The sequence below is a fragment of the Micropterus dolomieu genome, linkage group LG07 (assembly GCF_021292245.1).
Source record: "Micropterus dolomieu isolate WLL.071019.BEF.003 ecotype Adirondacks linkage group LG07, ASM2129224v1, whole genome shotgun sequence".
Lineage (NCBI taxonomy): Eukaryota > Metazoa > Chordata > Actinopteri > Centrarchiformes > Centrarchidae > Micropterus > Micropterus dolomieu.
The window spans coordinates 23,828,600-23,840,916 of NC_060156.1; the positions used below are offsets into that span (position 1 = coordinate 23,828,600).

The 12,317-nt window shown below is 42.5% G+C and overlaps 1 protein-coding gene across 1 annotated transcript in view; it reads right to left on the reverse strand.

The window, feature by feature from the left end:
• Positions 1-2,304: 2,304 nt before the first annotated feature.
• LOC123974112 (C-type lectin domain family 4 member E-like) overlaps positions 2,305-12,317 on the reverse strand; it is a 19,436-nt gene continuing 9,423 nt past the window's right edge. The window contains exons 5-6 of the mRNA XM_046054549.1: positions 7,495-7,598; positions 2,305-2,533 (exon numbers count right to left, since the gene is read on the reverse strand). Coding sequence (XP_045910505.1) covers positions 2,377-2,533; positions 7,495-7,598 — 261 coding nt within the window. The 3' untranslated portion in view covers positions 2,305-2,376. The remainder of the gene's footprint in view (positions 2,534-7,494; positions 7,599-12,317) is intronic.

Genomic DNA, 12,317 nt, shown 5'->3' on the forward strand with positions numbered 1-12,317 from the left:
AAGTGGTCAGAAAGACTAGAAAGGCGCTATACAAGTGCAAACCACTTGCACAGTGTCACCTTGTGGCATATCTGGTTTGGTTAGTATTTCTTGAGTGAAGGTAAAACAAGTCTCTGCTGAAGTGTTCTGTCAGATGGGGATAAGATTACTGCACATCATCTTCTGAGATGCACATTACTATAATGCTTAGAACTTTAATTGGACTTTTCATTGGAAACATTTAGTTTTTAAATAATGAATTTCATTACAATACAACATAACTTAAAATATGTTGTCCTTCCAACCAATGCAAATATTAATTTGTTGAAAATAAGACACTGGCCCTCATCAAAATATCAGATGATGCTGAGACTTCAGAGGAAAAACATGGCATATGAAATGTACTTTGAATTGACCCAGACAAAAAAAAAAAAAAAAAACTGTAGCTCACTAACCAAACTATGGCTTTAAAGTAGATTTTTTTCCCCGCTTACTGGACATGCTTATCAAATACCTCATGGGCAGGAGTCTCTCAAATTGTTTGTCAGACAACCTGTTCCTCCTCGGAGTCAGACAAGACCGCCCAGGCTATAGAGCCTCCCCACAGGCGCACTAGAAGGTATCCCTGTCCTTTCAATAACAATATGAAGCAACACCTCCACCCCTCAAAAGACGCCTTCGGTAGCTCTGCTATTTCTGCGTCCTCATGAACTGGCGCTAAAAGTGAGTCGGAAAAAGTGTTACGCAAAAAGGAACGTTTGATTTATTTTCCGCTCCTCCCATTATGCGCATAGTTCAAGTTCAACCAGTTCGGAAGTAATCAGATGACTTTGTAATTAGTAACTGTAATTTGATTACTGAAGTTAAACAGTAATGCTTTACATTACTGCATTGCAGACAAAAGTAATCCGATTACAGTAACGCATTACTTTGTAACTGTCAGGGTTTGTGCAGGACTCAGAACAAAGCAGGTAACGCTCAAAAGGTTTATTAAACCAACAAACAAAAGGCAAGCACACTTACTGGCAGAGTGGCTGATTAACAGAGTCCAAAAACAAGGTAATCCAAAGAGAAATCCAAAGAAACAGGGTGACAAGACAAGCGCAACAGCAGGCTAAACAGGACAACACACTGCAATGACCCAACAAAGACTAAACAGAAACACCAGGTATATATACACACGGACTAACGAGCTGGGAGGAGACACACAGGTGACGGACATGAGGCTGAGGAGACACAGGCAGTCAGAGAGATAACTGGGGCAACAGACGGTACTTGACAGGCAGACATGGGGCAAGATAACAACCAACAGAAGAACACAGATGAACTAATGTACAGGACTAAGAACTAAGACATCGAACTAGGAACTAAGATACGAGACAAGACAGATACTAAGTAACTTAAAGATGCAGATGAATAATAATAATAAATGCTACACAGAGACCAAAGCAGAATGATCAAAATCAGCTTAATTAATGAAACCGTCAGAGAACATAAATTGACATCTAACAATCAGACAGAACTCAGGCATGATGGTACGGAAACTAATACACGAAACTGGAACAGAACTGAGATCAGGAAAATACACCACACACCAAAGACATCAGCTGACGGATAATAACCAGATAAACTATAACAGACTACATAACAGATAGAGAAAAGACTGAAATAACAAAACTGAGAACTACACAAGGCAGGCAGGCACACAGCATGACAGTAACGCGTTACCCCCAACACTGAACATGATGTAGCCTACTGTATCTGCTGTGTGATTTATTTTAATATGCTATCATTGTATAGCTTTCAAACTAAGCTTTTAAACTAGACTGATGCCATAAGAAATAGTCTCATGCTATCCTGAAATCTTTAGATGAAGCACTAATAAAATTTTTGGAACATCAGCAAGTTGGTGAGGTTACATAAGAAAGAAATGTAAGTTCTTCCAAACTTGAACTGTTGGACACTTAAATGTAACAATACGTTTATGAAGTTCTTCTACCATAAGGGGTGATCATCTTACAGAAATATCTTTTAAAGTGCAGAGCAGAAGCAAACTTCATAGTCAGTCATCGTCATTAAAGATCATAAGCACCAACTAAGAAGAGCAGGAGATCATATTGATACTGTAAATAATGCACTTTTGGATGCCTGGCAGAAACTTTGAGTCTTGAATTTCTTGGCGGAGAATGATGAACAAGAGGATCCTCAGCCTGCTGCAGAGAAGTTTACACAGAAATATGTTCTTCAAGGATGATGAACTCTGATGAGAATGAACTGTAATAATACACTACTCTCTCTTTCACACACACAAACATAAAAGGACACTCAATCCCAAAGGCTTTTTGTAAAATCATAGCTTATTTTGTAAAAGCATGTACATATGCTTTTACACCAATGCTAAGCCTCTTTCTCACAGATCCATCGCAGAAAAGTAGAACATGACAGATCGTTCCAGTTTTCTTGAGTTTTCTTGCCAGGTTTGATTTGGGCACAGTCCTCCTCACCCCACTTTGGATCTCCACCACCATTATCAGGCTGCGCTGCCTCCCAATACCTAATAGGTCAAGACAATCATAAGATGCAAATCAGAAGTGTAGCAAATACACTCTATTGAATATTAGGTCAATTAGTTTTATTTGGACCAAAAGGAAGTCTGAGGTGCTCCAGTTGGACTGAAAAAAGGATTCAACTGGAGCACCTCAGACTTCCCTTCTCAGACCTCCCTCCTCAGGCTCCTCTTATGCAGGTTTTAAGGCCCCCTGGACTGACCTACACTTTTGTTTTAATTTTATTTAATCTCCAAACGTTTTGTCGGGGCTGAAGTCAGCTCTGGGTTGTGTGATAGGCTCAACAGAGACGTAAAAAATAAGAATTAAGAAGAAAAAATGTTGGCATAAGAGGCAGCTAAATGTGCCAAATTAACCGAGGAATCTCTGTATATCTTTATGTATATATATTAGCTGTGGAGGTGATGCACAGGGACAGGGTGATGATGACCCCAGTCATGTTGATGAGGAGGGAGAGAAGAGACAGGAGGAGCAGCAGGAGGAGGAGAAGGTAAATGGAACCAGACAAAACAGTGACAGGTACAGGGCAGTGTGATTTACGAATTAGAGAATGGATTATTGTAAGTCATATTTATTACTGATTTTCTTCTCATGCATATGTAACTGTACAATCAGTACAGAGGGTCCAGCACAGAGGAAGCTGAGCCGGGAGAGGCCTACTAAAGATGATGGATTTGATTTTTATGCACACACATACACAGCTGTATTTTATGGGAATGCATTGTCATTTTTGAGTATATTTAATTATTTTAGCCCTCTGACTAACTCAGGCTTGCCTGACCTGGTGTTGTTCAGTGCAGACCTGCTTTGCTTATACAAACTGAAGAGGCAGGTGTCATCCTGAAGTTTCTTGAAGGTCTTCAGCATAATCTGATTCAACATACAACAAAAACACTGATACGTATTAAAATAACTGCAAAAAATATTTATGCCCACCCCCAAAAGGGCACTCGCATAAAAGGCCTCTCCGTCTCAAAGTCCCGGGCTGTATTCCAGTCCATCCCTGTGCAAGCTAATGTTAGTTAACTCACTAACCTCTATGGGAAATAATAGTAGTAAGCTAATACGCTAGCAGTGCCAGCTGGCAGTGCAGTAGTGCAAACAAACTTTTAAATTAGGCGTTGTAGATCTAATATGAGTGAAGATCTTATTTCTCTCCTCAAATGAGTTCACAAACATATTTTGGTGGATTGCTATGGTGAAATAAGTTAAAGGGGTAATGTGTAGTTATCAGCTGCCACTAGAGGTGTGGTTTTAACATTGCAACCAGGTGTGTGCTCTTAAGCGTGCTCGGCTCAAACTCATGAGCGAGCATAATCCGAAACACAACCGCTTTCATACAGAGATCCCGCAATAAATGTGGCAGTGGCTTTTCACACAGACTTGTTCCTCTAGCTGCTCTGTTACTACTACAATGTTCCTGGCTCAGAGGCAGATTTCAAACCCCATTTTTGGCTCTGTAACATTCCTGCCTCAGACAGCGCAGCAAGCCACAATTTTGGCACAATCTTCCCATAAAATAAAGCAGCAGTTATATACAGACTCAACAGGAGACAGCGTCGCTCAACATGGTGGAAACTCAGGTAAACTCCCTCTGCAACGTTACTGTATATTTTTTATCAGGTTGAAGTAATCCATGCTCGTTACATGATAACACTACATTTACTGCATTTAGCCAACATGATACATTGGCTTTAACTTGCCTGTCTGCTTTTCAGTAACTAACATTACCATTTGTTTGTCTTTCACCAGAGGCTCAGCAATGTGAGCACAGCTAACTTACATGTATTGAATGATACCCAAACGGTGAGCTAGACTAAATATTATAAATGAGATTGTTGCCACACTTTGTAACAGTTAGACCACAGTAAGTAACGTTACTGTAGTGGACGGCTCTTCCACCGTGTTGTGATCGGTTTTGTTGCAGTATTGTATATTTTGAGGGTCACATTAAAGCAGAATAGTGGCTGTTGTAAGCAACAGAGAAAACAGGCGTGGGGTTCATTTCTAATAGAGGTTAAAGGCCATTGACAATAAGGCAGTTAAAAAGTGATTTATTAATAAGTCATTTTATTGAAAAACTACATAGAGCCTCTTTAAAGTTTACGTAGCCTTCATACAATGGAACCCTACTACTCAAGCTCAAAGCTTATTGGTTCACAGAACTGGGCCTTAGGATAGAGGACCCTTCTCTATTTACTATTTTTAATTTTTTTTAAAGCTGTTTTCTATGGAGGACCGATCCTGACACATTCTGAAATAAATACAGAAATAAATAAATGCTCAATAAATAAATAAGCATCCAATTAAATACACAAAAAAATAAAGTAAATAAATAAATGTAGGTAGTAATTAAATTATACAAGGAGACATAAATGTATATATTTTAATTAGTGCTTTATTCACCTTTGTAATAATTACCTTATTTATTTATTATCCGTTATAATCTTCAACTTTATTTATTAATTACTTTTTTTTTTTTATGTATTTATTTATGTGTGTGTTTTAATATTTTTGTCTGTTTTATTCTTCCTTTGTATTTTTTTTACCTTATTTATTTTCACCCATGGTATTTATTTCTGCCTGTCCTTTTTACATTTCTGTATGCATATCTGCCTCATTATGCAAATGAGGAGGGGCTGTGTCTCAAGGGGTCAACTTCTCTCCTATTGGTGGACCAGTCAGACAGGAGAGCTCTAGGCCTACTCTGCCTGCACACATCAACGAGCTTGCTCCTCACACAGTCAGATAGCTTCCTTCAGTAAATAAATAAATAAAAGTTAATAAATAAAGTTGAAGATTATAACGGAGAATAAATACATAAGGTAATTATTACAAAGGTGAATAAGTAAAGACACTAATTAAAATATATACATTTATGTCTCCTTGTATAATTTAATTACTACCTACATTTATTTATTTACTTTATTTTTTTGTGTATTTAATTGGATGCTTATTTATTTATTGAGCATTTATTTATTTATGTATTTATTTCTGACTGTGTCAGGATCGGTCCTCCATAGTTTGCAGGATGGCTTCACAGTTCTTTTTTTTTTTTTTTTCTTATACTGACTGTTCATGTAGGGCTTCATTTCAGCCTCTGTGTGATACAAGCTGCATGCTGGGGGTGTGTTTAAGGCCCCCCCTCTCAAAGCCCACTGTCTTCTGATTGCCAAAGTCCTGAAGCATGTTACCAGGCGTTTGTTCTTGCTGGGCAGAACAGGCAGACTGAGCCGTTGCTGGGCCATTGCTATGCCCAGTTATGGAACACCAGCTCCTTCTGGCTCAGTATTACTTAGAACGGAGCTCTTGGTAGAAAAAGCAGCTCAAAACAGAGCGTTCAGAACAGGAGGAAATCTGAGGTTTTTGCTCACAGGTATTTCTTTTAAATACTTTAACCTCATTTTTTGAAGCTTTGGCCATGTTTAACATGAATATCCAACATTGCAACATTTTTGGTAAGTCATAAAATGTGGAAAAGCATAATAGGTCTCTTTTAAGTTCCGTTTAAACACCCAGGTGACATGGAAACCTACACCTAACAGATTTGGTTGCTTAGTAATAATGTTAGTAATTTTGTTATGAAAGCTAAAGTAATGTTATGTCTTCATAATAGAGAGCCTAAGTTACTCACTTCCGCTTCCGGCTCATGGGACCTTATTTTGGAAAAAATATGTACGGTTGTTAATGGCGAGACACAACTTATCTTTTTATCCCGTTAGAATTGAACCCTGAATTACACATATGACGTTGGTCAATTTAAAATATAATTTTGCAAGTCAAGAAAGTCGCATTTTGTTGTAAAACAGTAAAGTTACATGTCGTTTTGTGTGAAACCGCTTAATGAACTACATCTCTCGTCTCCCACAGTATACGTCACCAACATGCACGTTAAAGCTAGCTAACATTCATTGCTTTCTTGCTACTAGCTAGATAATGTAGCTGTGTTCCACGCAGAAATATATCTCACCTGATGTGTTTAATTCAACAACTCCTGGCTCTTCTATCACATCATCCTCTCATGTAAGTGTTTTTATGTTAGCTTCAGTAACGTTAGCGTCAGTCATTGACAGAGAAAGTTATGACGTCACATACGCGACTTTTGGGTTTGTGGTCTTTGTAATTACGTATTTTCACAGTCTTATATCTCAACCGTTTTACATCAAACTATGACCTCCTTTAATTTAAAATGTTTTCAATTGACAAAGATCATATGTGTAATTAAGGGCACAATTCAAACGGGATCAAAATATTTGTTGTCTCCTGCCATTGACTACCGTACAATATTTTTCCGAAATAAGGTCCCGAGGTGGTCCACCGGAAGGGGAGTGACTTAGGCTCTCTATAACAAGCAAACAGCTAGATGTAGCTTTGTAGCAAGTCCAGTTGCTTCCAGTTTTGAGCCAGCTGTATTACACTTATGTTCACTGTGACCTCCATGGACTGTACATAGCCATTTAAAATAGACACATCAAATAGACACGTCTGTCTAGGAAGAATTCAGGATCAGTTGAAACCAATTCTGTCCGACTTTTCAATGACCGACTCGTGTTTATGCCTGTGCTCTATCACTATCCCTTTGCCTATTCACTGATCCTGTCCCTGTATCAGGCGTAAGCACAAAATATAACGTCAAAAATAAATCTCCTCCTGCTTCCTTCTAATGGAATAACTACTATTAACTGAAAATTTGGGGAAAAAGTAAACATAGGCTCTTGTGGTTTGCGTACCATAAATTATTTAATCTGGTTTCCAGAGGAATCAGACCTGGTGGAAGGCATTTAGAACTATCCAGAAATGGCCGATTTTCTCACCGATGGTCTTGTTTGCTTGTATAGGTCATGTAGAGGCCTAAGTATTAAATTGAGTCTGCTTCATCTGTAGTACGTTTAATATTATAATATTGCTCACACCTAACATTCAGGAATTGTAAACGTTTAAACCTAACCTTAGAGTCAGTTTAGTTCCATCAATCCATTTCCAGCTCCCCTCCACTTCCCCGTCAGTCAAACCAATCCAAGTTTCTACCCAGATGAAGTCAGAGAGGAATGTCTGTTTCAATACAAAAGAAAAAGCCAGTGTTTATTTATGAACATTATATGTGCAGTTTACAAGAATTTGTCAAGAATCCATTGAAAAATTTACAGCAACTTCATAAACCAACAAGTTGTAATGCTTCTAAAATGCCAGATTTTCCAAAAACACGACACTTTTTATCATTCAAATGGAACAACTGCGCAAATTTAATTCTGGAACACAGAAAATTTCAATTTAAAATATGCTTACAATAACTTGTGGTAGAGATCTCAGATAACTGGAACATATGTCAGAGCTTTCTCATTGTTGACTTTTTAATATAATTTGACCTCATTTACTTATTACATCACCGTTATTATGGTCAATATGTACAGTCTACTTATTTTAAGGCTACACCTATAAGGAATCAGGAAATAAGGCATTTCATTAAATTGTTCATGAAATCATAAAAAATGCCTGGAGCCAGAAATTTTGCTGTTGACTGACAGTAGATCTGGGACAGTTTTTAACTGATACAAAGAGTTTTGGCTTCATGGCACATTTGTATATCAAAGAATACTATATTTTGACATTTCAATGATATTTCATATTATATATTTCCTTACAATGTTGATTACCCACATGCCAATGCTATTTGCCAAATATTGTTTGCCAAATAGCTTAATTTTGTGCTCAAAGTTGCAAAAGTTGCTTAGTTGTTAAAACGGGGTGGTGACGTATGGCTATAGAAATTCCATAAGTCACACGTCATTCTCCACATTTGCGAAGGCGCACTGTCATGCCTTGTTAAAAAACTGTCACGCCTTCACGCCTCGTTAAGTCAGAGCATCAAACCGATAAACATCGTTGTGAGCTAGCTAACCAATTTGAGCCAAACCGCGGTGAGGTAAGCTAACAGGGAGCTAACGTTGAGCTAACGGATACTAATGTGACGCTCACATGCGGTCTGCCTGGATCAGCCGACCAGGGAGACCCCGTGTGCCCACGTTGCTCCACATTAGCTGCGGCTAATGACATTTAGCAACCGGTTTCATTGCTGCTGGCGGTCAGAGCGGACCACTGGTAAGCTATGAGTCGAAAAAAGCTGTGTGAAATCTTGTTGCTCCTTTTTGTGGAAGTTGTTGAACAAATGCTGTCTGAACCTGTCACAGTTGAACCAGCCACACCAAGCACACACTTCCCACACAGTGTGAGCCAGATGCCGTAGCCATGTGGCTAATCTGCAGCTTGAAGCTCACAGCAACAAGCAGTACACTCTGTTCACGATCAGAGGTCCCTTCACACACCCCTCCCCACAGAAACTGTATGAGCCCACGACAGCGGACATTCGCTTCGTGTGGACAGAACAAATACACACCTTGTACAGATATTTTTCTGCCGAAGAAATCTGCCAGGCAGTGTGTGATGCTGTTGACATTATGCACGTTTCCCCGGCAGTGCCAGCTGCAAGCTCGTGCATAATCACGGCATCAATGGCACGGTCCTTCTGTGCGTCCAGAGGTTCCCCCTTGGTTCACAGAAGCCAGGCTGTGTCAAATGAGCCCTTGAAGCGGTCATTATGCTTCATGCAGACAGGATAACACTACACGCCACCCTGCGTGTGGTGTTATCTTATCGCCGCTACACACATTACACACGACACCCCCCGGTTCCCCTGGACAGGGTCACATCCCATATCTCGTTCTTCACAGACGCCCTGGTCTGCACCGACTACAGGGCCGCGGTGGCCTACATAAACCGCCAGGGCAGGGTGCGCTCGGCGCAGCTGTTGGGTCTGGCCAGGCGGCTGCTCCTGTGGGCGCACTCTCACCTGCTCTCCATCAGAGCAGAATACATCCCTGGCGTGCTGAACAGAGGGGCAGACATCATGTCGAGTGGCACCTCCATCCCAATCTGGTGACCAGATCTGGCTCCGGTTCGGCAGGGCAGAGGTGGATCTGTTTGCCAACAAGGAGAACGCTCAGTGCGCTGTTTGGTTTTCACTGAGCCCGTGGGACATCCCGGTGCTGGGAGTAGAAGTCTTCATGCAGTACCTGCTGTATGCTTTTCCGCCGGTGCGCCTGGTCCCGCGCCTTCTGGATTGCCTGCAGTTTTCAACCTTGCCGGTGACTCTGGTGACCCCGGAGCACACCTACGCGTCCTGGTTTCCCTGTCTCCAGCGGTTGCTGGCGGGGCAGCCGTGGAACCTCCCTTGGAGGGGGGGCGCTCTCTCTCAGGCGGGGGGTGCGATCAGGAGTCACCCGCTCCTCGGCCAGCCTCTCCGGGTCTGGCCGCTGAGAGGTGGGCTTAGGTCTTTCCCGGGAGGTAGTTTGCACCATCCAGGGGTCAAGGGCCGCCTCCACTCAGTCCTCATACTTCTCTAAGTGGTCAGCTTTCCAACGCTGGTGTCTGGACCAGGGGACGGACCCGGTCGCCTGTCCGCTGTCGGCGGTGCTTTTGTTCCTCCAGTTGCTCATGGACTGGTGTTCAGTACGGTTAAAACCTACACTGCCGCCATTTCATCCTGTCACGAGGGCTTTGGGGACAGGACTGTGTTCTCCCACCCTGGTGAAACGTTTCCTTAGGGGGGTGTGGAGGCGCAGGCCGGTGACGTGGCCTGTTGCCCCACAGTGGGATTTGCCACTGTTTACACGCCTTAACCCAAGCCCCGTTTGGGCCTTCGGAGACGGCGGACCTGAGATTCCTTTCGGCTAAGGTCCTTGCTCCTGGCTCTGACATCGGTCGATTTGGCTGCCCTCTCTGTGGCTCTGTCATGTCTCCAAATTCAGGGCGGCGGCAGCTTGGCTGTTCTGCGCCCTAACCTGACGTTCATGCCTAAAAGCACTCCTTTCGGTCGCGGGTCATCACCCTCTCGGGTTCTTTTCCTCCCCCCCATGGGTCGGTTGGAGGACGCCACGTCCCACCTCCTCTGCCCGGTGCGAGCGCTGTCCTGCTATGGGGCGCCGTGCGCAGCGTCTGTTTGTGCACTACAAGGAGTGGTCCAAGGGACTTCCCCTGTCGGTGCAGCGCCTGTCTCACTGGCTGTGCAATGGCATCTCCCAGGCTTACGTGTCTGCCGTTGAATTTCCCCCGGATGGCATCAGAGCGCAATCCACAAGAGGCGTCTCCTCCTCAGTGGTGTTGCACGGTGGGATGACAGTGGATGACATCTGCATGGCGGCCTCCTGAGTGTTTTGGCTGAGTGATTCTCCTTGTGAGTGTGCCCTCTACCACCGGACGGTGTGTGGGGGCGGCCGCTGCTTACGTGGCCCGGCCTTGTGCGCAGCTGATACGGTTGCTGTCGTGGCCCCGCCTGTGTCTGTACGGCTGCAGGGCCCCCCACTCAGTTTACCGACTTACGCATGGGTCGGCCCTCGGCCTCCCATGCCGCGCCAACGTGCTAGCATGCACGCCGAGACCAACGCCGTGGTCAGCGGGCGACTGGGTGGCTCATTATGGCTCTGGGCAGGTGAGTTGTGCTTGGTGGTACCGTATGGGCCAGTGAGGCGTTGACTCATCCTGCTTCGCTTCTAACCCAATAGCGATAGCCTTAGAGGGCTGCGCCTATACGAAATAGAATGGGGGTTACGTACTGTAACCCGGATTCTATGAGTATAGGCGCAACTTACATACTGTATTAAAACGTTTGGTAAATTCTCAATAATGAGCATTGGCACCACAAGTGTGGCTCCTCTGCTTGTTTTTGTCAACTACCAGCTCATTAATATGGAGGTCCTTAGCACTCAGCGCACTGAAACTTCAGAAGACACATTATACATACACATTATTTAACCCATCTAAGACTGAATATCAGCAGAGAAGGAGCATTATAAACTTGGCTGATGGTTGTTACGTTTAGTTTGGCTTTTGTTATAATTACATTTTCTTCTTTACAGAAAGGAAGGACCTGAATCTGTGGAGGCCAGCCATTATTAATGTAGCAGACCTAAAAATATTTAGTTATGCATTTTAATAAATTTATGAGAATTGATACCCAATTATGAATTCATAATTGAAGATTCATAAAATCAAAATTTTCTTCGTTTCAGGGCACAACCGAAGTTGTTATAATCCTAGAGTCTCCGGACCTCTAGGTAGTTTTGAATAATTATACAATTATTACTAGTGATCAGTTAGTTAATAATCGCTCAATTATCTTAAATCAGTCAGTCAGTCTCATATCTAAAGGGTCAATTCTCTTGGCAGGAACTAGAAATAGGCAACACACGCAGCTCTTATATTACAGTGAATTTATTCTCTAACTACTGTGATAAAAAGATGGTTGGATACAGGGAACATAAACATTTGCTGAACAATGAGCCTGGAGGTTCGGTTGTGGGAAGCATTTGACTCATACGGCATAGAAGAGCTAATGAAAGTGAACTAATGCTATGATTTTAAGAGTTAAAATGGGCATCTGATCACAGAACGTGTGTTAAGTCTTGCTGCTTGTCGACAGCCTGCTTTTGGCCTGTTGCACGGGTCCCACTCTAGCTGCCCGATCCTGGCTTTTTGCTAGGGATTCTCCGGGGTTCTCCGTGTCTGATTGAAAACGCCTCCTCCGTCTGGCAATTCAGCTGTTTTCAGGTTTCCTTCGTTGTAGCTGGCGAGACCACGTGGCTTGGTCTGACCTCGGTGAAGTTGGTTCGACGAAAAAGGCTTAAAATGGAACTTGGTCGTTCCTGAATTAGTCCAGTGTAACTTAACGGACTGATAACTTTAACAAACAAAAGAAATAAAGAAAATAAAACAAAC